Source organism: Equus przewalskii, chromosome 6 (genome assembly GCF_037783145.1).
Source record: "Equus przewalskii isolate Varuska chromosome 6, EquPr2, whole genome shotgun sequence".
NCBI classification, from domain to species: Eukaryota; Metazoa; Chordata; class Mammalia; order Perissodactyla; family Equidae; genus Equus; species Equus przewalskii.
Genome location: NC_091836.1, coordinates 34,487,698 through 34,512,839, shown reverse-complemented (window position 1 = coordinate 34,512,839; position 25,142 = coordinate 34,487,698). Strand labels below are relative to the sequence as shown.

The 25,142-nt window shown below is 50.3% G+C and overlaps 1 protein-coding gene across 13 annotated transcripts in view; it reads right to left on the bottom strand.

Annotated features, from left to right (window-relative positions):
- PKNOX2 (PBX/knotted 1 homeobox 2) overlaps positions 1-25,142 on the bottom strand; it is a 253,943-nt gene that overhangs the window by 5,713 nt on the left and 223,088 nt on the right. For 5 of the 13 annotated variants that reach the window (XM_070623372.1, XM_070623371.1, XM_070623370.1 and 2 more), the window contains 3 exons: positions 16,559-16,688; positions 15,998-16,095; positions 15,085-15,204 (listed from right to left, as the gene is read on the bottom strand). The exons of 5 other annotated variants lie outside the window; for them this stretch is intronic. In XM_070623372.1, coding sequence (XP_070479473.1) covers positions 15,085-15,204; positions 15,998-16,095; positions 16,559-16,688 — 348 coding nt within the window. The remainder of the gene's footprint in view (positions 1-15,084; positions 15,205-15,997; positions 16,096-16,558; positions 16,689-25,142) is intronic. 3 more of the 13 variants (XM_070623375.1, XM_070623376.1, XM_070623377.1) reach the window with 1 other exon arrangement.

The following is a 25,142-nucleotide window of genomic DNA, read 5'->3' as shown; positions in this document are numbered from 1 at the left end:
TAGGGTAGAGAGCAAAGCATCCAGCATCCTCAGGCCAGTATCCTTCCTCATGACTGAGGTGGTATTCCAAAGTGCTGCTTGGGCTTTCTGAAGGCCCAAGGACAAGGACTCAAATTCTGGCTCTCTCATGATGAGCCATGAGATCTCAGGCATGTCACTTAACACTACATTGTAAAGTCATCTAATGATTAAATGAAATTAGACTTGTAAAGTGCTCCATAAGAGGTGGCTCATCAAATTATTATGGGATGACATCGGCAAGGTGCTTGAAGCTCTCTAAGGAAGGAGCTGAGATCAACAGCCTTGGTACTCCTCTCATTATCAGTGAGAAAGGAAAGCAACCTCTTCAATTGGCCTCAGTGTCCCCTGACTGAAGCAATCAGGATCATGTGTTGTTTTAATTCACACCTCTGACCCTGACCACTGTGCCCGGGCAGCCGGGACTTGTGATTCATACAATATTAAGCTTCTAACAAGAAGGAAAGCACCATAGTGTCACAGGAGCCAGTTTCATTCTAATTGGGAAGGAGCAGAGGGAGGCTGGGAGGAGAAACTGCAGGCCCCAAGGGGCAGAGGAACAGAGGCTCTGTGTGTTCTGACACCTTCTGGGAAGGGGTGGTGCCCAAGCCCTGCCCCCCGACTCCATGGAGTTCCAATCTCCCTCGCCATGAGAAGTTGCAAGCAGCCTCCTTTCCACAGGCAGTCTGAGAACACAGTAAAAATATCGCAACTTTTTGGCCTTCCCTGGCCCCAACAGGCTCTTTTATGTCTTCACACCTTTGCACAGGCTGTTCCCTCCACTGAAATGCTCTTTCTCCCACTTTTCCACTGCATGCATTTCTGAGCTTCTGCGACCTGTCACAGGTCAAATCCTCTGCGATGACTTTCCCAGCTCCCGGGGGCAAAGTCAGTCCCCACTGCATCTGAAGAATTGCATTTAGCCCATTCTATGGTAATGTATGTCTCCCCACTGTACTGCAAGCTGCTCTCAGGCAGGGACTCAGTCTTATCAGACATTGTATCTCTAGTGTCCAGACCAGTAAGAGGCAGAGAGATGTTCAATGTTCGTGTATGGAACAGATGAGTGAACCAACACAAGTAGATGGCAGACTTGTTTCCTGAGCAGAGCAGGGCTGGCCTTGCCATGCGTGCTGGCTCCTCAACCCACAAATGCTGGGGATCTACTGCACGCTGGATGCCCACAAGATACCTGAAAGATACCTGGTCATAAGAGCTCACAGCTTAGAGGGAAAGCCTGCAGACAAAGGGACAAACCCTCTATGAAAGAGCGGTGTGGAGGGTCCACTGGGTGGTAATAGAAGGGTGGGCTGCACTGGTAGAGAAGACGTCCCCAAGGAGGTGGGACTTCAGGGGGACTTTGAAGACTGGCCAAGCCATTAGTAAAAGAGGGGATGGGCATTCCAGGCAGCAGCTTGCACAGGAACAGGACTTGTATTTCTGTCAGTCCGATGTAAATCTCTTCCACTATTAAAGACCTCGAGAGAAGGAAATCCTTCAGCCTCTCACAGAAGGATGATGTTTGCTGTCTCTAAGGAGGCTTCTCGTGTGGCCTCCCTTCCGAATGATGTCATAAATCCATAGATTAACATGTTCCCATTTAATGCAGAGGGATAAGAGGCCATGTCACCCAGAGTGGCAGGTTGTTCTCTTATGGATAGGATATAAACCTTTTATCCTCCCTCGTGCAACTCCCGCCACCCACCCCGCCTGGGATCAGCGTCTCAGGAGGCATGGGGTGGAGGCCATGGGGTGAGCAGCAGCATTTGGCCCAGCTTTGGGGACAGGAGTGTCGGCCAGAACATTCCTGGCACCACATCGGGGTGCTCATGGGAGCAGTCCAGCTGGTACATGCCTTGGACTAGATGATTCCTGAGGACAGAGTCAAAATAGTCCTGGCCCCTGGACAGACCGCGATTCAGTCAGTGCTACTTTTAGCACAACTGGAAAGGCTCAGGGCCAAGGGCGAGAAGAGGAGTCAGATGAGATAGTGGTAAGCCACTGAGCCGTGGCAGCTGCTCTCACATTTGGAGGAACTTCTCTGGAGTTGGGAGGGAAGGGCACAGGCGGCAGCTCTCTGGAAGTCGACAATTCTCCCTTGAAAAAGAGAGAGAGAATGGACCAGAAAATGACAGACCCTCCTCAGGACGGCAGGGAGCCTCCCACGAGGAGGCAGTGCCGTCTGGTGGTGAAGTGCACCCCCGTGGGAGAGGTCGAGTCCTGCACTCCCCACAAACAAGCTGGGCGACCTCGGCAATATGTTGTTTCATGTCTTCCATCCTTAGCTTCCTCAGTTTAAAATGGAAATAACAAAATAGTGCCTACTTCTCAGACTTCGGGGGTGATTTAATGAGGTAATGCAGCTAAGGCCCGTGTGCCCATTGGCTCGCCCCGCACATCGCAGTGAAGCCTCCCAGACATCAGATCGTTGAATATTCAGAGTCTCCAGGGAAGGGGATCGCAGTATTTGTATCGAGCAGGCATTTCATGGCACCACAGTTGCCATCAGGAGGTCCCTCTGAAATCTAACCTGAACCTCTCCCACTTCTGACACCTCCCTTTATAGCCGCATAACTCGACTCTCGTCTGCGCTAAATTGAAGCTGAAAGCATCTTTCAGTTTGGATATTGGGCTCCCCCCGGGGTTCTGGGTCTGAAAGAAGCCTGGCCGGATCTGGTTCATAGGCTCCTGGGCACTTCTTTCCTTCAAAGTCCACCCTGAGATTGTCCTTCCACCTCCTAACCCACGCAGACAAGCGTGAGGCCGGCCAGGTCACCAAGGGACACAACACACGGAGGCAGCAGTGGGTGGAGCAGGGCTAGGAGCCAGCTCCCTCCCCACCTTCCTGCATGGCCAGCCCTGCGCTGGAGCCAACCACACCTTTCTTCCCTTCTCACCTCTCACTCACTCACTCATTCCCTTTTCACTCCTGACCAACTGTGGGCGCGTGGCCTGCTGCGGCCACAACTCTGTTAGCATGGCATTGCTCTGGAGGGTCAGAGGCCAAACAGAGGGAGGCAGCCAGGGTGGGGAGGGGCCCCGAAATAACCACATTTCATCACATCTAAGATGCCATTGATGGCAGGGTGCACCATGGTTTCAGAGATGCTAATATGGAGAAAACAAGCCTTTCAGAATGGAGAGAAGCACAGTGAGTCACCCGAGGAAGTTCTCTTTCCTCCTGTAACTGCCTGTGCTCAGACCTTCTGTTATGTTGTTGTCTCTCTCTCTTTCACTCCCCGCTTCACTTACAATTGTGCACACACAGAAAGGTACAAAGAACTAAAATGTATAGCTGCACGTATTACTGCAAACACCCATGTGACCACCACCCAGGTCAAAAAGTAGGATACTCCCAGCACCCGAGAACTCCCTCTTCTGCCCCCTCCCAATTTTTACTCCCAAAGATATCCTCCCTGAAGATAATCTGATTTTTATGGTAATTACTTTCTTGCTTTGCATTATAGTTTTACAACCTATGCTATGTCCTTAACCCTTATGGCTTAGTTTTGCCTGGTTTTTGAACCGTATATAGGTGGAATCATATAGCATGTCGTATTTCAGTCCACAGTATGGTTGTGAGATTCATCCATGGTTGTTCTGTGTAACTAGCTATTCATTTTCATTGCTGTATAGTTTTCCATTGTAAAAACCTACTGCCTTGCCCCTCTTCACCCTCCTGCAACCCCAAAACTATTCTCCGTGCCTCTGGTTTCCATTTTAACCCTCCCTTTACACTGCAGCGAGGCTGGTCCTTCCCCCAGCCCTGAAGCCCATTTGCACTCCCCTCCTATGAGCTCTACCCAGGATTCTGCACGCTACAAAGATGATCTGTTTAGTTATCTGTCACCCCAACGAGACAGGCTGCGTGCTTTAGAGAAAAGGGATCATGCCTTTCTCCCCCTCTCGCCTCATCAGTACTGAGGAGAATGGCAGGCACACGGTTAGTGTTCAGTATGCATTTGCTGAATGAACGATCACGGGAACCTGAGGGCTGACTGGTCCTTGTCACCACTCCCTTTGTGTGTGCTTGTGGGTGTGAGGACGGGGGGAAGGTGGGGAGCATCAGTGATTTGGACTCCCTAGGAATTCTTCCCAGAATCAGGTTGCCCAATTTATTAATAGGGCTGTCCCTGCAATTTATTGTTTCAAATGTATTTGTGTGGGAAGGGGGAGGGGAAGCGGGTACTTAGCATCCCTGGAGGCCCAAGGGTCGGCTCTCTAGAGGAGCCTTGCAGGCAGCATTACAAGGAGTAGGTAAGAACATGGGCTCTGGAGCCAGGCTGCCGGCTTTGAATCCTGGCCTCTCACCAGCTCGAGACCTGGGGCTTGTTACTCAGTTTCCTCTTCTGTAAAACAGGGAAAATAACTCCGCCCACCTCACGGCTGTAACAAGGGTCAAATGAGTTCACATTTGAAAGATGCTTAGAACAGTGGCTGGCGCACTCCATGAGTGTTTGTTAAATAAATAAATAACAGAGAAAATAAATCTGCTGCTCGGTGCACGTGGCTCCATCTCTGTAAAAGCCACAGGTTGTTTTCCCGACAGATGGCAAGAGCAGCCCCTTCTGCACATGGATAAATGTGCTCCTTTTTGCAAATGGGTTTTATTCCCTGGATGCTGGGACTGTTCCAGCCCCTGTGCACGTAGAATGGGGGCGTTTTCTCCTAACCTGAGTCTCAGGCTTCTTAGGGGATGTTGTGAGGTTGTAAATTTTCTCTGGCCATTTTTCAGGTAGCATCCTGGAGAGCTGCAGGCTCCTGTGGAGGGTCCTGGGGCTCAGCGTGAGCCAGGGGTCTCCCACACCCTCTCTCTTCTCAGCTCAGCTCCATCCAACCCTGCGGCTGATGAGCCTGTTGTCCACAAGGCCCAGCCTTCGATGGAGACCACCAATCTTGCCTCCTTCCCTGGGGACTCATTGCTGCTGAAAAGATTTGTTTCAGTGTGGCACACACCCTGGGCTGTGGCTGCCCCAGGGCACACCTCCGACACTCTCCAGCCTTCCTAGGGAGTCAGGGGCAGCTTCCAGGGGTCTGTTCTCTCTACAGTGAAGGGTGGGTGGGAGACAGACACTCTCAGGTCACAGGCAAGAATCTGAGACCCAGTGCTTCTCTGGCACAGAGAGATGAGTGCAGCCAAGAACCCAGTCGGCCTGACTTCCGGCCTCCTAGTGTGCTGTCCACAAAAGTTCTGAGGTTCAGATGCCTGAGCTGCATGGGGAGGAAGATAGTCATGGCCATGACAAAGGGCCACACAGTTCCCCAGGCTCCAAGGGTGAGAGTAGGGGAGAAGAGGAGTTCATGCTCACAACAACTAGGAGGAGGGGTCAGTCCTTGTGGGCAGCAAGAGTCACAGGCCAGATGGGCACTGAGCATGATTGGGAAGATAATTCTCATTCAAATGACGACTCCTTCTTCTCCTCCTACCCGATCCTAAATCCTAGCCATCCTTCCAGGCCAGGCCTAAATCCCAGCTCCTCCACTAAACCCGTTAGCCAACATCTCGGTATTGCACAGAGCCGGCGAGGTCCCTGAGGCCAGCCTCTCCCACAGGGCCGAGTCCCTTACACCAGCGCCTTCAGCGATGCGCTCCACATAAGCCACAGGTGTGTAGAGATAGTGCCATACTTGGCCCCAAGGGTGGCTTGGCTGGGTCTGGGGCAGTGAGAGTCTCCTGGCTGGTCTCCAGTTGCAGGTAGCCTTATTGTTTGCTATTATTTTCTGTGTGTGTCACCCTCAAAAAGGTGGGAAAGCTTGGCTCCGAGGGGTCAACGGGACTTAGTGTGGCAGCCCTCTGCTCTGATAGTTGGGAAGGTCTTTCTGTCGAACTCAAGTTGCCCTTCCTACTCATCTAGCCAGAGAGCAGAGATTGTCCTCTGAAGTCACACACACGTCTACAGCACTGCTCACCTCAGAGTAGGAGTTGCCTCTACGTAACTGATGCCTACAGTTTTTGGCTAACTTTGAATACTCACAGTCTTCACAGAGTGCTCTGCAAAAGTACTTGACGTGTATTTTTTTTTTTTTTTTTTTTTTTTGGTGAAGGAGATTGGCCCCGTGCTAACACCCGTGCCAATCTTTCTCTATTTTCTATGTGGGATGCCACCACAGCACAGCTTGATGAGCAGTGTGCAGGTCTGTGCCTGGGTCCAAACTCACAGACCCCAGGCCGACAAAGCAGAGCACGTGAACTTAACCACTATACCACCAGGCTGGCCCCCTTGACATGTATTCTTATTGAATTCTCCAGACATCTATGAAATAGGCATGATTATTTGTATTTTACACACAAGAAAACTGAGCCCAGAGGGGTTAAAAAACTGGCCCAGGTTATCTAAGTCGTAAGTGGCAGAGCTGGAACTCACACCCCCTATATCTTCAACCACGTCCTCTCCACCTCTGCGCTAGACCCTCTGTCAGGCGCTGTGCTCTTTAACATATTACAGATCATCTTCACCATAGGTAGGTAGTGTTACGCCCACTTTATGAAGGGGAAATTAACACCAGAGAGGTTAACTGACCCATCAAGTTCACATAATGAGTAAAGACCGGAGCTGGGCTCAACGGTAGGCCTGTCTGCCTGCAAAGCCCTTGTTCCCTACACTCAGCACGCTGCCCTGGAGGCACAAACCTTCCTACAGACCAAACGTCCCGCTCCCTTAGCCACGCATCACAGGACTTGTTTCCTGTTAGAGTCATTTCAACAGACATTTCCCCATCCTGGCTGCCCTTCTCTGGACACAACTTATCCAAGGATCTTTGGAAATCTGATGCCCAGTCCTAGACACACAATTCTGGATGTGTCTGACCAGCACAGATGGTCAAACTCCTCTCATCGATATCGAAGCCTCCATTCTCGAACCCCTGAGCAGGTGTGTTTGTATAAAGCACTTGATTACATCATGGGTTGACTGCTCGCGGTTTATGTGTATAATTTATTCCCCCAATTAAATTATCAGCCCATGAGTGTTGAAATCATGTGTCATCCCTGAAACTTAGGTGTTAGTGGGGAGATATGCTATTTGGAACCTGGATCACATTTTCCCATAGAAACAAGTCATTTTAAAAACAATTTTCCAGACTATCCCCAAGGGCTAACTTAGTTAAAGACCTGTGTTCTAGTGGAGAGGAGCCCACTGGATTAGGAAAGACATACAAGGCACCCTCTTCTGCTTTGAGCGGACAGAGCCAAGCCCGGGTAACTCTGTGGTTGTGAGCAGACTTCGTCAGCTTCTCCTTTCTGTGTGCCCTGCTGCCGCTTCCCAGCCCCTCTTCTCATACCTTGTGCTATCCCGCTGTCAGCATTCTGACTCAGAGGACTCTGGCCTCTAGGACTTCAGGGTCAAATACCCTGAAACTATGTTCACAATGATATAGAGAAAGCTTTTATCAGATTCTCAAAAGGTCAGGGGCCTAGAAGAAGTTAAGAATAACTGCTAGAAACCTTTCCCCTGGCACCCCACTCTGGCTTGCCTCCTCAAAATGCTGTTAAAAAATATTCTAATCTTCATCTTCTACCACCAACAAGCCCTGGTGCTCTTCCCATGAAGGTGATCTTAGCTGAGTGGGAGTAGAAAAGCAAGCTTTTGAACTAATTCATACTAAGCTGTGAATGAATGATGGTCTCATGGCCTCTCCATAAGCACCTGCTTTTGACACGGATTGGATAATTTTAAGTGGGTCTCTGATGAGTGGAATTTCAGAGAGTGTGACGAAGTTAAAGGAAAAAGTAGCAGACAAGATATTCTGGAACAAGAATGGTTCAGTCTCCCTAAACTATTTTCATGCTTTTCAGGATTTCTTACTTTCCTCCAGATTCCCTAGAAGTGTCAAGATGTCTGTCTGCATTTTCCAATGCAGGGCAGATTACGGGGACTCCCAGAGCGAGCCTGGAGGCATTTGTAGCAGTAGCTGTGTCTGTATGAGGAAAAAGTACTTTCACACCCATCGCCTCATTCTATCTCCGCAGCAATGCTATGAGCTGGATAGTGTGATTCTCATTTTACAGCAGAGGAAACTGAGACCTAATGAGGTCAAGCAACTCGCCCTAGGTCCCCTGCCAGGCAGAAGGGGTGGTGAAACTCAAATTCAGATCCTGGCTCCAAGACCATGTCCTTCCGTAGACCGCACTCTTCCTGTTTGCCAGAGACATCACCGTTTCTCAGTCGGCTGCACAGATGGTCCTGTGAGCAGCGCTCGGACAGGGAGAGAGGTATCATTCCTTGGGGCTTAATATAATGCCAGGCACAGGGAAGGTGGCAAGGCACGCAAAGAATGTCTGTTGAGTGATTGAAGGCAACAACAAGGTGCAGAGGCAACTGGCTGGCTTCCCCCCCACTCGCCCTCCTTGGCTGGGAGCCTGTGTGCAGGGCACACGCTGTACCCGGGTCTGCAGCAGGCCTGTTTCCCCCAGCGGGGACGAGCTCAGAGTGAGAGGCTCTAGCGCTGTGGGTGAGAATAGCTGGGAATCTGACAAAGAGTCTCTGAGAGAAGGACAGGCTCAGAATCACGTGGAGTACAGGAGTGTACATAGCAGCCTTACTCAGAAGCCAGAGTGGAAACAACCCAAACGTCCATCAACTGATGGATGGATAAACAAAACGTGGTATATCCACACAATGGAATATTGTTCAGCCATAAAACGGAAGGAAGCACTGATTCATATTACAATATGGATGGACCCTGAGGACATTATGTTACATGAAAGAAGCCTGTCACAAAAGATCACATATTATATGATCCCATTCATATGAAATACCCCAAACAGGCAAATTCATAGAGACAGAAAGTAGATTACTGGTTTCTAGCGCCTGGTGAGTGATAGCTAATGGGTGCAGAATTTCTTTTGGGGAGGATGAAAACATTCTGAAATTAAATAGTAGTGATGATTGTCCAACTTAGTAAATATACTAAAAACCTCTGAATGGTACAGTTTAAAAGGGTGAATTTTATGGTGTGTGAATATTTCAATTTTTAAAAAACATTCAGAGAAGCCCCTGCTGCTTTTTGTGCACTCAGCTTTCGTGGCTACAGCAGAGTTCATACGAGGGCCCTGGAGCCAGGCCCTCAACCCCGCGTGGCCGGGCAGAACAGCAGCCATCTTGAACACAGGTTGGGGTGGGATGGCAGCGAACGGAGTCCAGCTGTGAGTCTGGCTGGAGGCTTGTGAGTGTGGTGGATGGAGAAGGGAGAGGAAAGGAAGAGACAGTAAGGCAGCCTCACTGTATCTCAAAGCTAGGACAGGGAACACAAAAACCCTGCCCCTCTTGCAGGATGGGGCTCCATGCCTCAGCTGAGAGCCAGGGTTCCTCTTGGCTTCACCTAGACTTTGCATGGGAGCTGAGAGATGCTGTGGTTGTTTGGGTCAACGCATAGGCCATACAGCCTAGTGAGTAAGAAATTAGAGCATTGAGTCACATAGACCTGGGTTCAAGGCCTGCAGGACCTTGGGAAATGTGTTACCTTCTTTGAGTCTGCTTTCATTGTTGGTAAAATGAGGACAATGGTAGTCTCTACGTCCTATGCTGGCTGGCTGGAGTCAATGAGACGATGCACGAAGATGCTTAGCAAGAATCTGGCACACTGCAGCGGTTAATGAAGGAGTGGCTCCTGTGATGCGTGACGGGTCCTGCTGAGGCTTGGTTTCCTCTCTGGGATCCCTCCACACTCAGAATATTCTGTAAAGATGCTCCTGTGCTTGGGTGGCAGCAGCACAGAGAACAGTCACATTTTGGATGGAAATGAGCCGAATCATGCGGCAGGGCAGGGAGCAGAAGGGATGGGGGCAGAAGCTGGGGAGGAAGAACAGCACCTCTGTCTCCATCCTCCATAGAGAGGACCCTCTGCCAGGGTTTCTCATCCGAGCTGGGTTTGCTATGGAATGATTGCTTCTAGAAGAAGCTGAACCTCCTTCAGCCAAAATTCAAGAGCGAGAAAAGATCACTGGGTTCTTCAGGGACCCAGAAGCAAGCAGCTAATGGATGAAACCATCCCAGTCTCGCTGCAGCCTAGCAGCAAAAAGGCTCTGGGGTTTCACCTGCATCTCTGGAGCATTCTATCATCTGAACACATTTCTGTAGCTGCTAATGCCACAGAACAGCGGAAATGACAAGAAGCCTCAGACACAGGACAAAAAGAATCAAAGAATACTAACTTCTGCCTGAAGGAAAGAAGACAACAGGAAAACCAGTATTTACTACAGAAGTTCTAATAGCCGATCTCTGCTAACCAAGTGGGCAGACTACACAACGCTCTCCATTTCTCCTGTAAATCATCAGAACTGCTGTCCACGTTGTCCCGAATGCTGAGACGAATGGGCTAGTCTGTAGAATGTTCATTAGCCAATTTATTTGCTTATCAAGGAGTCAGCAGTGTTTGTGTCCAGACTGGTTTATGCTAGTAAAATGTGTTATTGTAATTATGTAATTTAATTAACTTTCCGTAAACTAATTAAAATATGAGTGCAAAAAGAGTTATTGTTGCTGAGAAAACTAAGAGAAATGCTTGGGAAAGACCCAAGACTCAAATCTGCTTAAAAATGCTGTGTGGTTAGTATCAGTGAGACAAACATAAGAGACTAGAATACATAACAAAAATCTAGAAAGATCCTGCAGCCAGATTACTTCTCAAACATCAAAGTTCTTATTTCATTTTAAATAAAGATGGAATTTATCGGTGATACATTATAGGAGAGCTTTGTGCAAGTAAAATGACAATCTTTAATCAGAAAAAGATTTTGACCCTATATCAAAACATTAGCAAATAAATATATATGTATATCTTTTAAATTAAAACATATGTTTTTAATGGCTGTTCCTTTCTTCAACCAACTTTTCCAATTAATCGATCAACAAATTAGTTGTCCCCATTGTCCTGGATATGAGACCATCTACTGTATATTGAGATCGGCCCTTTCTCATACCTTTTCTCCCCTTTTTCCTAAAACTGAACAGCTATGATATGCCCAATATGGTGTTACTGCAGAGTTGTATTTCTCAGAGTTGTATACAGTCTCAGAATTGTTCCTCAAAGCAACATGAAAATAAGAGTGACTTAAAGTGATCACATACATTTGGGGAAAGTGTCAAACCATAGACCCTCTTGCAAATTCACAATGCCCCTAGGACACTAAGAATAAATAAGCTAAATGTTGTGTAATTCAGATTTTCCCAAACCTATCTCACCATGGAACGCTTTCTTAGGAGCAACACCTACAACATCCTGAAAAGGTACACACTTTGGGAATCAATGCTTTAGGGCACAGAAGAGGTATAATGTATGATCCCTATTCTTGAGCTACTTATGTTGACTCAGAGATATAAGACAGGTAGATCTGACACACACACATACACAGAACAGGTAAGTAACAGTATTAGTCAGTATATTTTTAGAGTCAAATGATGGTAAAATCAGTAGGTGTTATAGATCAGAACAACAGATCAGCCATCCACCTCTGACTAATTTTCACAAATTTTGGGCCTTAGCCTCAAAAATTTGCTCTTTTCATCCACTGTTCTAGAAAGTTCAAAGGGAACTCACATTTCTTAAGTGTGACTATATGCCAGGCTTGGCTATTTATACATGTTATCTCATTTAATTTTCACCACCATGGGAAATGGGTACTATCTTTTTTCAAAGAAACAGAGTGATCACACAGCTAGTGGGAGAGCCTCAATTCACACCTCTGTCTGTCTGGCTTCAAAGCCTGTCTTCTTTCCACTGAGCCCTGTTACCAAGAGCCTCCATAGCCTCTTTTCTGAGCTGGGGGTCGTGGGTGTGTGCTCCCACCTGTTTCTGGGGAGCCATGCCGATCCATGGCCCAGCCTCAGCCTGCAGAGGACAGCTGTGCTATGCTGTAACCCTAGAGGCCAGACTTCTCCCCATCCTCTTCCTCCTCCTCATCCAGAAGTTCTCAGTTCTGACTTTAAAGGCCCAGGGGTCACCCCCTTGGCCTCTCCTGATGGCCACTGTGAGGGAGGCATTAGCTGGGGGAGGACTTTGCCAATGTGAAGTGCTTTAGTAATAGTATCTGCACTGAGTGCGCTCTGAGCTGGAGACGGTCCAAGGGGTGGGCGGGTGCAGGCAGTCTTACTCATGCTTTTCAGCAAGGCTTCTCCATTGTGCCAGGTCCTTTTGGTAGGGCTGTTCTGGGTCCTTTCTCCCCTTGTGCTTTGTGCTCAGCTACTACCCCCCTCTCTTCTCCACTTCTGTCTTCCTCTGCTCTCCCAAGTCCGGCTGGAAGTGGCCATGGCAGCAGGAAGGGGGCGAGAGGGCAGGATGTGAACTGAGGTCCAAGGTCCCAGGTGAGCCACGGCCAGGAGGGACCCATAGGGTGACCCTCCAGTCTCGGGCTGAAGACTTACATCAGGGTGAGTTGCAGACAGGGAGTGAAAGGTAGCTGAGGAGGGAGCCTACAGGATGGGTGATGGGAGTGAGGGAGGGGGTGCTGGTCTGGACGCCCAGCTCCTGGGAGGGAGAATTTGTCTTGCAGCCTGCTCTCCCTCCTATCCTTGCCTTTTCTCCCCTCAGACGTGAGGTTGTAGGTGTGTTCACATGTCTTCAAAACTGCACGGGGGTGGGAGGCGAGGGAGGAAGGACTGGGAACTAACATTTATCAAGCACCTCAGCGTGCCAAGGTCTTTGCAATCATTTCATTGCTTCATCATAATCTTCACAAGAGGCGAGTGTGGCCAAGTTACAGAGTAAGAGGTCACACCCAGGTTTCAACCCAGGTTTGGATGCCTCAAAAGCTCATGAACTTTCTGCCACGCCCACGGCCCTGCGGCTATACATCACCACACCACAATGCATGGAGCCGGCTCTAGATTTGTGGCTGGAAGAAGGGATGGGTGTAGGCTGGGCTGCCCCCAACTAGGGTGTGACAGGTCAGTGCTTAGAGATGGATCATCCCCAGGGAGCCCCTCTTTCCATGGTTGGGGCTGGGAGCTGCAGCACAGACACTCACAGGGCCATTGGGCCCATCAGATCCCATAGGCTCTTTGACAGTGTGGGTTTGTTTTTGGTTTTTTTTTGAGGAAGATTAGCCCGGAGCTAACATCTGTCACCAATCCTCCCTCTTTTTTTGCTGAGGAAGACTGGCCCTGAGCTAACATCCATGCCCATCTTCCTCTACTTTATATGTGGGACGCCTACCACAGCATGGCTTGATAAGTGGTGCACAGGTCCACACCTTGGAACCAAACTGGCAAACCCCGGGCTGCCAAAGGAGAACTGTGAACTTAACTTAATCACTGCGCCACCAGGCCGGCCACTGACAGTGTGTTTCAAAAAACCAGAACAGGCAGGAAAGCCGGGCATCCCCACCACGAGCTGCTTCCTGAGGCCTGAGGCTGGCCCTGGCCCCCTGGCTCCATCACTAGGCTCTGTGAGTCTCTCCAACCTTCTCTGCTCACCTTAACCCTCAGCCTTCCAGCCTCTTCTCTCCAAATTAGGTCAATGTTTGCTCCCTAGGAAACGCTCTCAAAATGAGCTTTCTCAGCAAAGCATGGGGTGGCCCAAGTGCCTATAGTGGCTGGGTGGATACCCATGGGGAGATGCAGAGCTCTGGCCCCACATCTATCACCACACGGTGATCTGCAGAGCAGTCCACTGGGTGGACAGGCCCAGCACTTCCAGGACAGAGTCCCTAAGATCCTGAAATCTGAGGCCGGCCTGGTGGCACAGCAGTTAAGTTCGAATGTTCTGCTTTGGCGGCCCGGGGTCTGCCGGTTTGGATCCTGGGTGCGGACATGGCACCGCTCATTAAGCCATGCTGTGGTAGGCATCCCACATATAAAGTACAGGAAGATGGGCATGGATGTGAGCTCAGGGCCAGCCTCCCTCAGCAAAAAGAGGATTGGCAGCAGATGTTAGCTCAGGGCTGATCTTACCCCCCACCAAAAAAAAATGATCCTGAAATCTGAGAACACTGCCTAAGCCTAGGCTCCATGGCTTCCAGAAGCACTCCTATTTCAAATAAAGGGTTGTTGATTGACAGATTGATTAATTAATTTCCATGATCCATCTGATTTCTCTCTGAAGAAAGAGTTGCCCTTACTCCTGCCCTTCCCTACACTTTGCAGGCCAATATGTCTATAGTCCTGACTGTTTGTCTTATGCCTGTCTGTCTAGGTACTGCCGGGCCAGGCCCAGGGCTTGCAGACTGCTCTGTGCTCACTGAATCTACCTCCCCACCTTGACGCGCGCACGTCCACTTGCACACGCACATGCACACACACACAATCAGCCTGGACACAGAGTCACTGCCTTTCTTGATTGCTATGGCCCTTGAATGGTGCTGAGGGACTACAGTTTTGAAGTCACTCCTGACATTCAACTGCAGGCCTATCTGTTGCAACTAACACTGCACATAACCACACAACCCCCCCACGTTGGGTGCACACAGCAGGCACTTTAGAAACACTACATTGAAAACCAAACCCTTGGTCACCGTTTAACAAAAGCAGTCATGGAGCCTTATGAAAGCAAATGCTCTGCGTCACAGAGCTGGTTATGTGAGGAAGCCGGGATTTCAGCCTGGGCTGCCCCTCCAGAGACAACTGCGCTCGCCTGGCTGCTCTCATCAGAGGGAAAGGGACACACGCCTCTGCTTCCCTCAGTGGGATGACTCTGGGAAACAGAAGAGTCCTGGCCGAGAATCAACATTTTCCTCTCCAGGAGAAGGGCATGGGTGAGCATGGCTGCCTGCAGGAGGGGTTCTAGACCAGTAAACACGACCCCAGCCCCACGGAATCTCACTCTGTCATGAAACTGTACACTTGCTCAGTACTTCACTCTCTTCAGAATATGTCTGTCCCCATTCCCTCATTTGATGTCACACTTTTTTTGAGGCAGCAGCTGCAGCAAGCACTAGAGAGAGTCTCCCAGCTTTGGGTTCCATTTTGGCCTCCCCTGTGACCTGGCCTCTGGAAGATGACACCTCTATCCGAAAGCCTCTCTCTGAGGCCACGCCCTCTGTAGATCTGGGGATGACAGCAGAGTCTGGTGTCCAAGGGGTTATTCATACCCCTTGCTGCAACTTCACACCCCCGGTACACACACACTCACCATGAGATGCTGGAAGAGCCAAGAACGCATTATATTGGTGGCATGCTTGGGCAAGACTCCTCGTTTGTTCTTGGACTTCTTATCCTCATTGTCCAGGAGGGAGGTGAGGTCAAGGTTAACCTTCAGGGCACGTGGAGAAAAAATCAGCATCAGCAGCCTGGCGGGCCAGCAACTAGGGACCTGTTGCCATAGTGACGGCAGGCTCCCGGCTGCCAACCCCCATTCCCAACTCACTATTAGGGCCCTGGGGAGGTCACCTTTCCCATCACCCCGCACCAGCCCCTCAGAGAATGGGAGAAGGGACGAAGGAGGAGCAGGAGGGGAGAGGGAGAAGGAGGTGAGAGAGGAGACAGGGTCATTCAGAGGTATAGGGGAGACAAATTTGCCATAAACCATCCAATAGTTCTCAGCATTTCTAGGGTACTTTAAAGTTTGCAGAGCACTTTCCTATCCTTCACCATGGTTAGTCCTCAGCAGCTCTGAAGGGTGGTAGGGCTGTGTGCAGTGGGTGTTAATCCCCTTCTATAGATAAGAGCTTGGAGGCTCAGAGAGGTTAAGTGACTTATCTAAGATGACTGAGTTAATGTCAGATCTCAGGCCTCTGACTTCACATCTTCTTACTCCCCCCACTGTGTGTGCACTCTGTCCCACTGAGCTACACAGTGGCTCAGAGTGGAGACCAGGAATAGGACGTGCAGGACCCTTTGATGTGACCCTGGGAGGCAGCAAAATCCCAGAAGTTGATAAAACCTTTCCAACACCCAGCTTCTTATCTGCGAAGAGGGGGTAACGATACCTCTTGGAGGAATAACGAGGATTAAATGGGTTACTTGTGTAAAGTGCCTCGTGGATTATGAGCAATTATGGTTGCCCTCCCCCACGCCCATGCACACACAGCTATACACACACTCACCTGTGTGTTCTGGATCTGGATGGCTCCCTGGGGGATTGCTTGGGTGACCACCTGACCCTGGGAGGTTACCATGGTAACTGGCTGGTATAAAGCTCCACCTGAGGAGACAACCAGTTTTTGGGTCCCTGCCATGGGGGTGGGTAGGAGTGAGGGCAAGCAGGGTTCCCAATTCACTTGGCACTCATGTGTAAACTCCCTCTACTCTGGAGAGATCCAGCTCCTGCAGGGGAGGGGTGGGCTGGAGAATGGGGTCCAGAGAGCAGAGCTTCTGGTGAGAGGAGTCTGGGGGAAGGGACAACAGCCTGACTTGGTCTTTGAGGGGCTCATGAGACTTTGACCTAAATTTGTTCCAAACCGTCACAATCAGGTCTTGGTGCTAATTATCTACAGACTTACAGAACGCTTTAGTCAAGAAACTCAGCTGGAGGCCCCTCCCTCGGCTGGGGCACTCCCTCCCATTTCCTAGAATGGTTTGTGCAGTACCCTGTTCCCCAACCCTGGAGTCCCCTCGGGGCCACCCTTTTCCTCCCAGGGCTGTTCCCCACAATCCCCTGCACCGACCTGACACCACTTGTGAGTTGACGGTTGTCATGGCGATGTTGCCCTGCTGGAGCGCTGAGGCTGGGACCACAATCCCTTGGGGGTTATTGGAGACTCCAGACATGGAATTGGGGGAATTCTGCAGGAGGTCCTGGCAGTAAGGGAGGTGTGGTTTGTGACAATGTCACTAACAGCTTAGATGCCACAGCCCCAAATTGCTCCTCGCCCCTTCCCCTTTCCTGCCTTCCCTCCTTCCTCCTTCCTGCTCCTCCCCAGACCAGAATCAGAAAGGCAATTCTCATGGCTTCCTAGAAACAGTGAATAAGAAGCCTCAATATTAAAAACAACCAACCAACCAACAATAGTCATCCATTTAGCCATTCCATTCCCCTGCAAACCTGAGACGTAAATTTATCCCATAAACCAGTGGTCTCCACCTTGGCTTTAGTTTGGAATTTCCAATATGGATGCCTGGGTTCCAACCCCAGAGATTTTAATTTAATTGGTCAGGGGTGTGGGCGGGGCTTTGGGGGTAAACTCTCCACAGTTGATGCAAATGTGTGGCCGGGGCTGAGAGCCAGGCTTGCCTGCTCAGCACCTATTGTCCTTCACACTCCATTGTCTCCAGATGCCTTCCCCGACCCCACAGCCTCTCATGTTTTACTTTGTATCCCTGGCACCCAGCTCAGTGCCTGGCCCATAGTGATTACTAAAATATTTGTTAAATAAAAAAAATAGCTGCCCCAGCTTCTTCACAACCTTCTTCTAAGAGTATCTCACGTGAGCCTCAACCTCAGCCACCCTTCGGCACATCTCATCAGAGAGCTGGGAGCTCTGCCTCGGGCTCCCAGCACAGAATCCCAGTGCGGACAGTCTCCCTCTGTCCCATATTGTCAACCTGCCAGTGCCCATTTTTCTAGGAGACAACCTTTGCCATTTGTTTTTGCAGAAGCCAAAGCTGAGAAGATCATGTTTTCCGGCACCTCGCTGGCCTCATCACTGCTGTTTAACAGCTGGGCAGAGCAGAGTTTGGACCTGATGTTGAGGGCCCCGGCATGCAGGGTGGGAGGCTTGGCCACAGGCCTCCAAGAAGAGGCAGGGAGCCCTCCCTGCTCGGCGGCTGGGCGCTCGGGAGTGTGTGAGGGAGGAACGGGGTGTGTGAGAGGTTGGGGTCTCTAGGCTTTATTTGGAGAAAACAGGACAGGTGGCGAATGAGGTGTAGTGGAAGGAGCTTCAGGAGACCTGCCTGGGTCTCTTGGCTCCTGCAACCACAGTTCTTCATCTGAAAACAGGGTTTGAACCAGGTCACCTGTGCCATGGCCATCTAGGGCCCACACTCCCATGCTCAAAGCCTGGAATCAGAAGGCATGAGCTGTAAGGGTTTAGACAGGTCCACAGTCAAGAAAATAGACTAAACTGGGGGAAAAGAAGGCACCCAACTTCCCAGCTTTTGTTTTAGGATGGGGAGAAGCTTGAGTCTTCAGCCTCCAGGGAAGGTCTGGAGTGTGGAGTGAGGAGAAACGTGTGTTTGGAGGAAAACTTGAGCCAACGACTGCCTACTGTAGCAAGGGACAAAGGAAACCATCAAAGGCCCAGGGACAGTCGCGGTGTCACCTCCCAGACCCCAGCACCCTGGAAACTGGCAGAGCCTCTCAGGAAGTGGTAGCACTGATTTATATGTCTCACTCGATTTAGCCAATTAAAACCCCATTGGCGTCTCCCCCCAGGCTGCCTTTTTTACCCTCCAGGACTGTCCCTGGCCCCAGGGCTGGAGGGGCATCGCCTATAAATAAGCAGCACCCAGAGAACTGGAGTCGCTCTCCCTCCTCTGCCTGGCTGCCTGGGCCTCTGTGGCCGGCTTGCTGGTGGGTGGGGCCAGAGGAGGCCTCACTTCTATTCTTGGCTCACCTCTGCTGCTCTGACCTTGGGGAGGGAGAGGGTGGCTCTTGCCTTCCCCTTTCTGGGACTCTGTGAGAGCCTCTCAGCCGGTGAGGTTTATTCTCTGAGCAAACTCTGGGCCTTCCTCTTATGCAGTTCCAGTCTACACTGAGTCTGACTTGGAGAAGCCTGGAAACTGGAAGGGCCCTTAAAAGCCACATATTCCAACTTCCTGAGGTACAAATAAGGAGCTGAGGCTTAGTGACCTGCCCAAGGTCCCCCCGCTGGTTAGCAGCACCAGGACTAGAACACAGCCCTGCTTTCTCCACAAATGGTGAACCACCACCTTGTGCCAAGAACTGGGCTGCAAGGTGCTCCTTGAATCTCAGAGGCTCAGTAATAATTATTGAAGGCAAGGTGAACAGATGCAACAACTAAAACCCAGAGGTACAGAGGCAGCATGGGCACTGGAGGGAAGATGATCAATTTGAGAATCAGCAGGTCGTGGTCCTTCTGTGGGTCTCAGTCTCCTTATTTATAAAATGTGTCTGGCTCCGTGCTGACATCCAGAGCCCTCAAAGCCTGAGCTTTCCAGCCTTGAGTCTCCTCCAAGTTTGAGCTCCCCGTGTCCCAACCTCCCAGCCAACCATTCTCCGAGGATGCAAACCAGCAGCGAGGTTATGTGAAGTTGAAGCAGCCTTGGAAGGTAAATTAATAGAGGAGGGGGCCCCTCCATGCCGCTCACCCTAAAACTAATGGCAATGACTTTTCAATAATGTCTGGTTTGGAATCATCCATGTGCTCCTCATTGGGTGAGGGTGTTTGGGAATTTCAAACACAAAAAGTTGTTCCAGACTTTCTTCCCCCACCAGAAAAAGTATCCAGCAAGGTTAGGCAAACACAAGCATAAGTCAGTAAAATAAATACAAGATGTGTGCCTTGGGCTTCAACCAACACACATTTTTACTAGCCAGAGGCAAAAGGGTGAGCTATCACCAGGATACTTCATCTGCTTATTCAAACTCAGGCTGGTTCTCTGCCCTGGGGCTTGGCTAGCCTCCCTGCCAGCTTACCTGGTTTGGGTAACTGAAGGCAGTTTGTGCTTTAGATCAGACCCTTCTCTTTCCTACCCTCTCCTCTCTGGGTCTTTGCTGGGAGGTGCTGAGAGGCAGCCACATTATAGCAGCAAAGGTGTGGAATGGGGAACTTCAGGGGTAGAAACCATGGGCACGGCCAGGGCTGGCTACATCTTAGCTGGGGCGAAAAGAGGAAGCAAAATCTTGGCATCCCTGAGGTCGGGGGAAATGCTATTTATCCCTTACATTTGTAAATATGAGCTGGTTCACAAACCTGCCTAAGCATTGAGCTGTTTTAAAAGACACAGATTCCCAGGACCGTTGAATCAGACCCTCAGCAATCTGTATTTTCAAAAACCTCCCTGAGATGGTCCCCAAATCAGATGGGTCTGAAAAGTATCTATTTATCATACACATTGAATGTTAGAGAGCATTCTTTGACCACACTATTTCATTTTAATCTGACCACTATCTATGGGGTCAGCAGAAGAGAGATGATTCTATTTGCCTGAAGAAGAATTGAGGTCCAGAGAGTGGAAGTGACTTCCTTGAGGCAAACAGCTGTGCCTCAAACCCAGGTCTTCCGGCCTGGAGTGCGGCTCCGATGCTCTCAGAGAGAGATGTGCTTTGGAGTCAGCCAGCCAGGCTCCAACGTAAGCACAGGGCCTGGCACATGTGGACACCCAATAAATCATCTCTCACTTCCTTTGGCTAAAGTCACTCCACGAGAGAGTGGCACGGCCAGGATTTAAAACCTATCCTAGAAGTCCTAGAGCCTCTGGGTTCTTAGCAGCAGAAGCGATGCATCTGGGGCTATCCACGCAGCCGTGGTGGTCGATCCTTGCCACGTGCCCCTCCATCCCTGCCTCCTTGCCCAAGATGTTCCTGGGCCGAGGCCAAGCCCCAGAAGTCAAAGCTGCAGTCTCCGTCTCAGGCTAGCTCCAGACTTGACTTTGCAGCTTTAGTGTCTAGCTCTCTGGAGCCTTTGTCTCTATGGAGACAACAGGGCTCTCACTCTCTGGGACCAGTCTACAGGTCTTTTCTGAGGAAGGAGCTACTGTAGCAGCAGTGGGAGCCCCCTGGGGAGAAAGTGTTGGCTAAGCACACAGTATTATTATCTTCTCAACTCTTTCCTCTTGAGGCTTATCAGACTCCAAACTGGGTGGATGCAGCTCTGTCTGGACCCAAATAGAGCTGTTTCCTTCCAGGCTCCTTAGCATCCATAAAGAGATGAGAAGCACATTTGGTACTGTTTTAGTGACATTTTTCAACATCCAGAGTCTCACATCCCTGCTTGAATTCCAGGAACCAGAGGCTGAGAACCGGTTATCCAGACCAAGAACTCTTTGCCTTTTTCCACCAGGAACATGGCAGTGGTATCCCCAAGTTTATAGAAACTGCCAGAAGCCTAGGGATCATGGGCACTTTCCTGGCTTCTCTGGTGGACCCCTTCCATGGGACTGGGGTGGGGGGTGGTGTGTGTGGGGGTGTGGTCTCTTACCTTCAAGTAGTAAGAGACTTATATTCTAGTAGTAAGAGCCTTTCTAGTAGAAAATAGGCCCCAAAGCTGAGAACTTCCATAGAGTTTCCCAGAAATGACACATCATAGAGCATGGACCAGGTGACTGAGGAATCAGATGGAAACCAGCGGGCTGGCCTCCACAGGCCTCCCAGGGAGCCCTTCCCCTCCTGCTCCTTGTGTGATGTTTCCCTGAGACACAGAGAGGCCAAGAGCGGCTCAGGAGGGGGCAGAGGTAGGGGAGCAGCTTTAGAGTGGCTGTGAGCTTACGCCTCCTGAACTCCACCCATGGACCAGCTGCAGGGCCCTCACTCCCTGGGGCCATCAGTCATTGTTTCAGGACCATAGTGGTCACTGGGTGAGTTTTACTTCAAACCTCATTTTTGGAACAAAAAAAGATGATTTGTTCAAAAGGAAGACCTTACTAATAAAAAGTGAAAGGCTCTGTGATTACTTTCAGAGCGGAGAGTGGTGGGGGTGGGGGACACAAATGAACTGACAATGACTATGAACTCTGATGCTATGGTCTGATGTCAGCCTAGGAGGAGCTGTGTCAGTCCCATGAGCCACCATTCTTCACTGTCAATAGGGAAAGGGCTTATGTTGCCAGGGGAAACTTACTTCCCACTAAAAGAAGAAATTCCTGGAATAAACTGTGATGGGAGAAAGAAACGAAGGAGTGAAGGAAAGAACTGATAGAAAAGTTTTCCTTTAAGTTATTTTGAAATAGCTGGAATTTTTACCTTACTAGAATGCCTGTGAAACAGGGGAATGAACTGAATGACCTTGCAAAGGTCCTTCCAGCTGAGGGTTTTAGATAAACCAATGGCATTCCCTTGGCTTTACTGTGTGGGTGGGTCGGGGGTGAGTGGAGGGAGGGAGGGAGTGGGGTGTTAGTGTGGAACCAGGGGCACCAGCTGTCTGCCATCCACCCCCAGGCCACTAGGGGTCTCTGCTGATCCACCAGCTGAGATGGTGCTTCCCAAAGCCTCCTCAAGCCTCCCAGGAGGATGGGGTTTTTGCAAACTTGCCCCAGCTGGGGGGCGGGTAGTTGGTTCTGAGTGCCTCAGTTGTACTGGAAAGCTTATCTTGACCTACCCAGGGCATGCCCATGGCCCAGCCTCTTGACTCCTTTAATACTGGACATACAGCTCCTTGGTTCTTTCTTATGCACGGGTCTGATTTCTAGCTTGGTTGCAGGTTTTTTGAGAGAAAGAGCAGTATTTTTTGAATTCCCCTAAACTGCCTAGCAGTGTTGGGTGCATGGTAAACGCTCAGTAATTGTGCGGCCTGACTGGGCTTTGGCCTGGCATGGTGTGTGTATGTGTGCGCGCGCGCATGCTTTAGGGAGGCGGGGAGGTTGCCACTGTCCCCAGACACTCCGTTCTTGGCAGCGTCCCTCCATTCTGGCAGAGGCAGCGTCCTGTCCTGTCTGAGGCCGGGAAAAACTGGGTTCCCAAACTCAGGGAAGCCAGTTACATAGTCACATGTAAACAAGCCACCTAATCCTGTTCCTGTTCCACTCCTGTTGGGGGCTTTAGTCTCAAGGGAAAGGCACTTCTGGCCTGTGGGGACAAGTAGCAGCTGCTCTTAAGGAACATTCCTTCTCTGGAGGAGAGAACTGCTCAAGTTTCACTAGCCTGGTGGGAAGGCCACCCTGTTGGTCCCCCAGCCCCTTGAGCTGGAGGGCTGCAGGCTAGGAACGGGAAGAAGGGATAGCTTTAATGCCTATGGCAGGAGTTAGGCACGGTAACTCCAGAACTCAGCTTCTGGTCACTTTGGCCTGGGGGTGTCCCCTTTCCATCTTAGTGGTGGCCTTGCAGGGTAGATCATCTCCCCCGATCCCTGCCAGCTACAAATTCACTGGTCAAACCCTCAGGATGTCTGGCCACTGGGCAGACCTTCAGGGGCTTGCCTGAGGGGATGGCCTCCCCACCCCCTGCGCCTCCTGCCAATCTTGAAAATGCAAACTCCTTGCAGCTCAATAGGCAACCCCACCTTCCCCAGGTTGGGATGTAACACAGCTGGAGAGTTGTACCTGGTCTGCAAGCCTAGAATCTTACAATTATGTCCACTTTGTACCTCCCTTCTCGTGACTTTCAATCTATTAACAAATCCAAATTCTTGCTTCTCAGCAATTGGTTTCTTCCTCTCCAGTCTCTAAGTCCCTGATCTACAACTAAGAAGGGTCACCCTCCCCACCTAGGGCCCTGGACTCCTGGTTCACCTTCCTACATATCACGAAAAAAGTAAAAGAACTTATTTCAACAAGCAGAACATAGACTCTGGAGCAACACATCCCAGACTGCTGTTTATTAGGTGTGTGACCTTGAGCCAGTGTCTTAACTTCTCTGAGCTTCCCTTTCCTTGGACATAAAATGGAGAAAATAATGTACACCTGGCAGCCTTGTAGTGCGAGTACATCAGATAATATGTGAAAAGCACCTGGTACGTGCAGTGTTTGAGATGGGGGGTCAATAAATGCTGATGTTCTCCCCTTTATCTGCCACTTCTTCTTCTTCTTCTTCTTCTTCTTTTTTTTTTTTTTTTGAGGAAGATCAGCCCTGAGCTAACTGCTGCCAATCCTCCTCTTTCCGATGAGGAAGACTGGCCCTGAGCTAACATCCGTGCCCATCTTCCTCTACTTTATATGTGGGACGCCTACCACAGCATGGTGTGCCAAGCAGTGCCCTGTCCACACCCGGGATCGGAACTGGCGAACCCTGGGCTGCCGAAGCAGATGGTGAGCACTTAACCCCTGTGCCACCAGGCCGGCCCCTGCCACTTCTTCTTTGAGCAATACAAGAGGTGGCTACCCAATTAACTTGTCTCCAACATGTCTCCCGCCCTTTCCCCATTGCCTACGTTCTCCACTACCTTTAAAATCTTTGGCAATTGGCTATGATTATCAGCCTCAAAGCATAACCCCCACCCCCCAAATTTGGCTGCAAGATTCTCCATCACTACATGTGCAGGTGAGAGATCGTGTCATGTCTGTTTTTATATCCTTGAAACTCAGAAGGCTTCATAGGGGCTCGAATAGATGCACGGTGCATGAATGAAGGACTGCGCCACCCTCTATGGCTCCTCTCTCCTGGGATTCTGAAAGGCTATCTCTGTTCCTTACCTTCTCCCAGACTTCCTTTTATATGGGGAACCCTCACCTTTAGAGCTCCCAGACAGCCTGCTAACCCTCCACTCCCCCAGCCTGCCTGAAATGCCTCCTCCTCCAGGAAGTCCTCCCAAAGCCAGTGAATCTGCATTTTCTCCAATCCCAATGGGCAAAATCCTCCTGCTGGCCTATCTAATCCCTACCAAGGTTTGTTCATTCTGTCTCTGGGCAGGAACAGAGCCTGGCCGTGAGGCATGCAGGCTGAGGCCTGAGCATTCCTTGGGGGAGGAAGAAGGATGCCGAATGGTGACTGGGGCAACCTCAAGCCACGCATGTGTTTTGCTCGATCCAGAGCCCTTCCTGTGGCTCTTCTTCCCGTCTCTGTGGCTGCTCCTTTCCTGCCCTTCCTCAGTGTTCCCTGGACCCTGAGCTTTCGATCGGCTCACACAATTTATCCAGATCCTCACATGTGACTCAGAGCTCCCTCCCACTGAGACTGGGAGCTCCTCCTGGACAATTCACTTGTGTTCTCATAGGACCCAGCACGGTGCATACAGTAAGTGTCCCTCAAATGCTTGGCAGCAAAATGAGAACTGTGGCTCAGTCGGACTTGCCCTGGAATAAAGCCCAGGCTCAAATCTCCATGGAGAAAGAGGGATGAATTTCAAGTCAAATTAATACTTGAGCGAGGTAGGAGTTAGGTCGTCCCTAGTGGAACAGTTTAGTTTGTGTCCTCTAGGAAGACAGGAGAACGCCGAGTCTAGAATGAGCCCGCTTACTGAGGATGCTGCCCCTGCCAGAAGCCTGGGCTCTGAGGAGTAAGGATGCCTTTGTGCCATTAGGCACAGGCAGTACAGGATGGCTTTGGGGAGGTAGCAAGAACTAGCTATGGCCCAAGTCCTTGGAAACTCTGGTTTAGTCCTGCTTCGTAGCAGCAGTCTCCCCCTCTCCTTACCCTCATTCTACCCTTACAGAGAAAACTTACATATAGAAATGGAAGGCCAAGCAGGGAATTTGCCC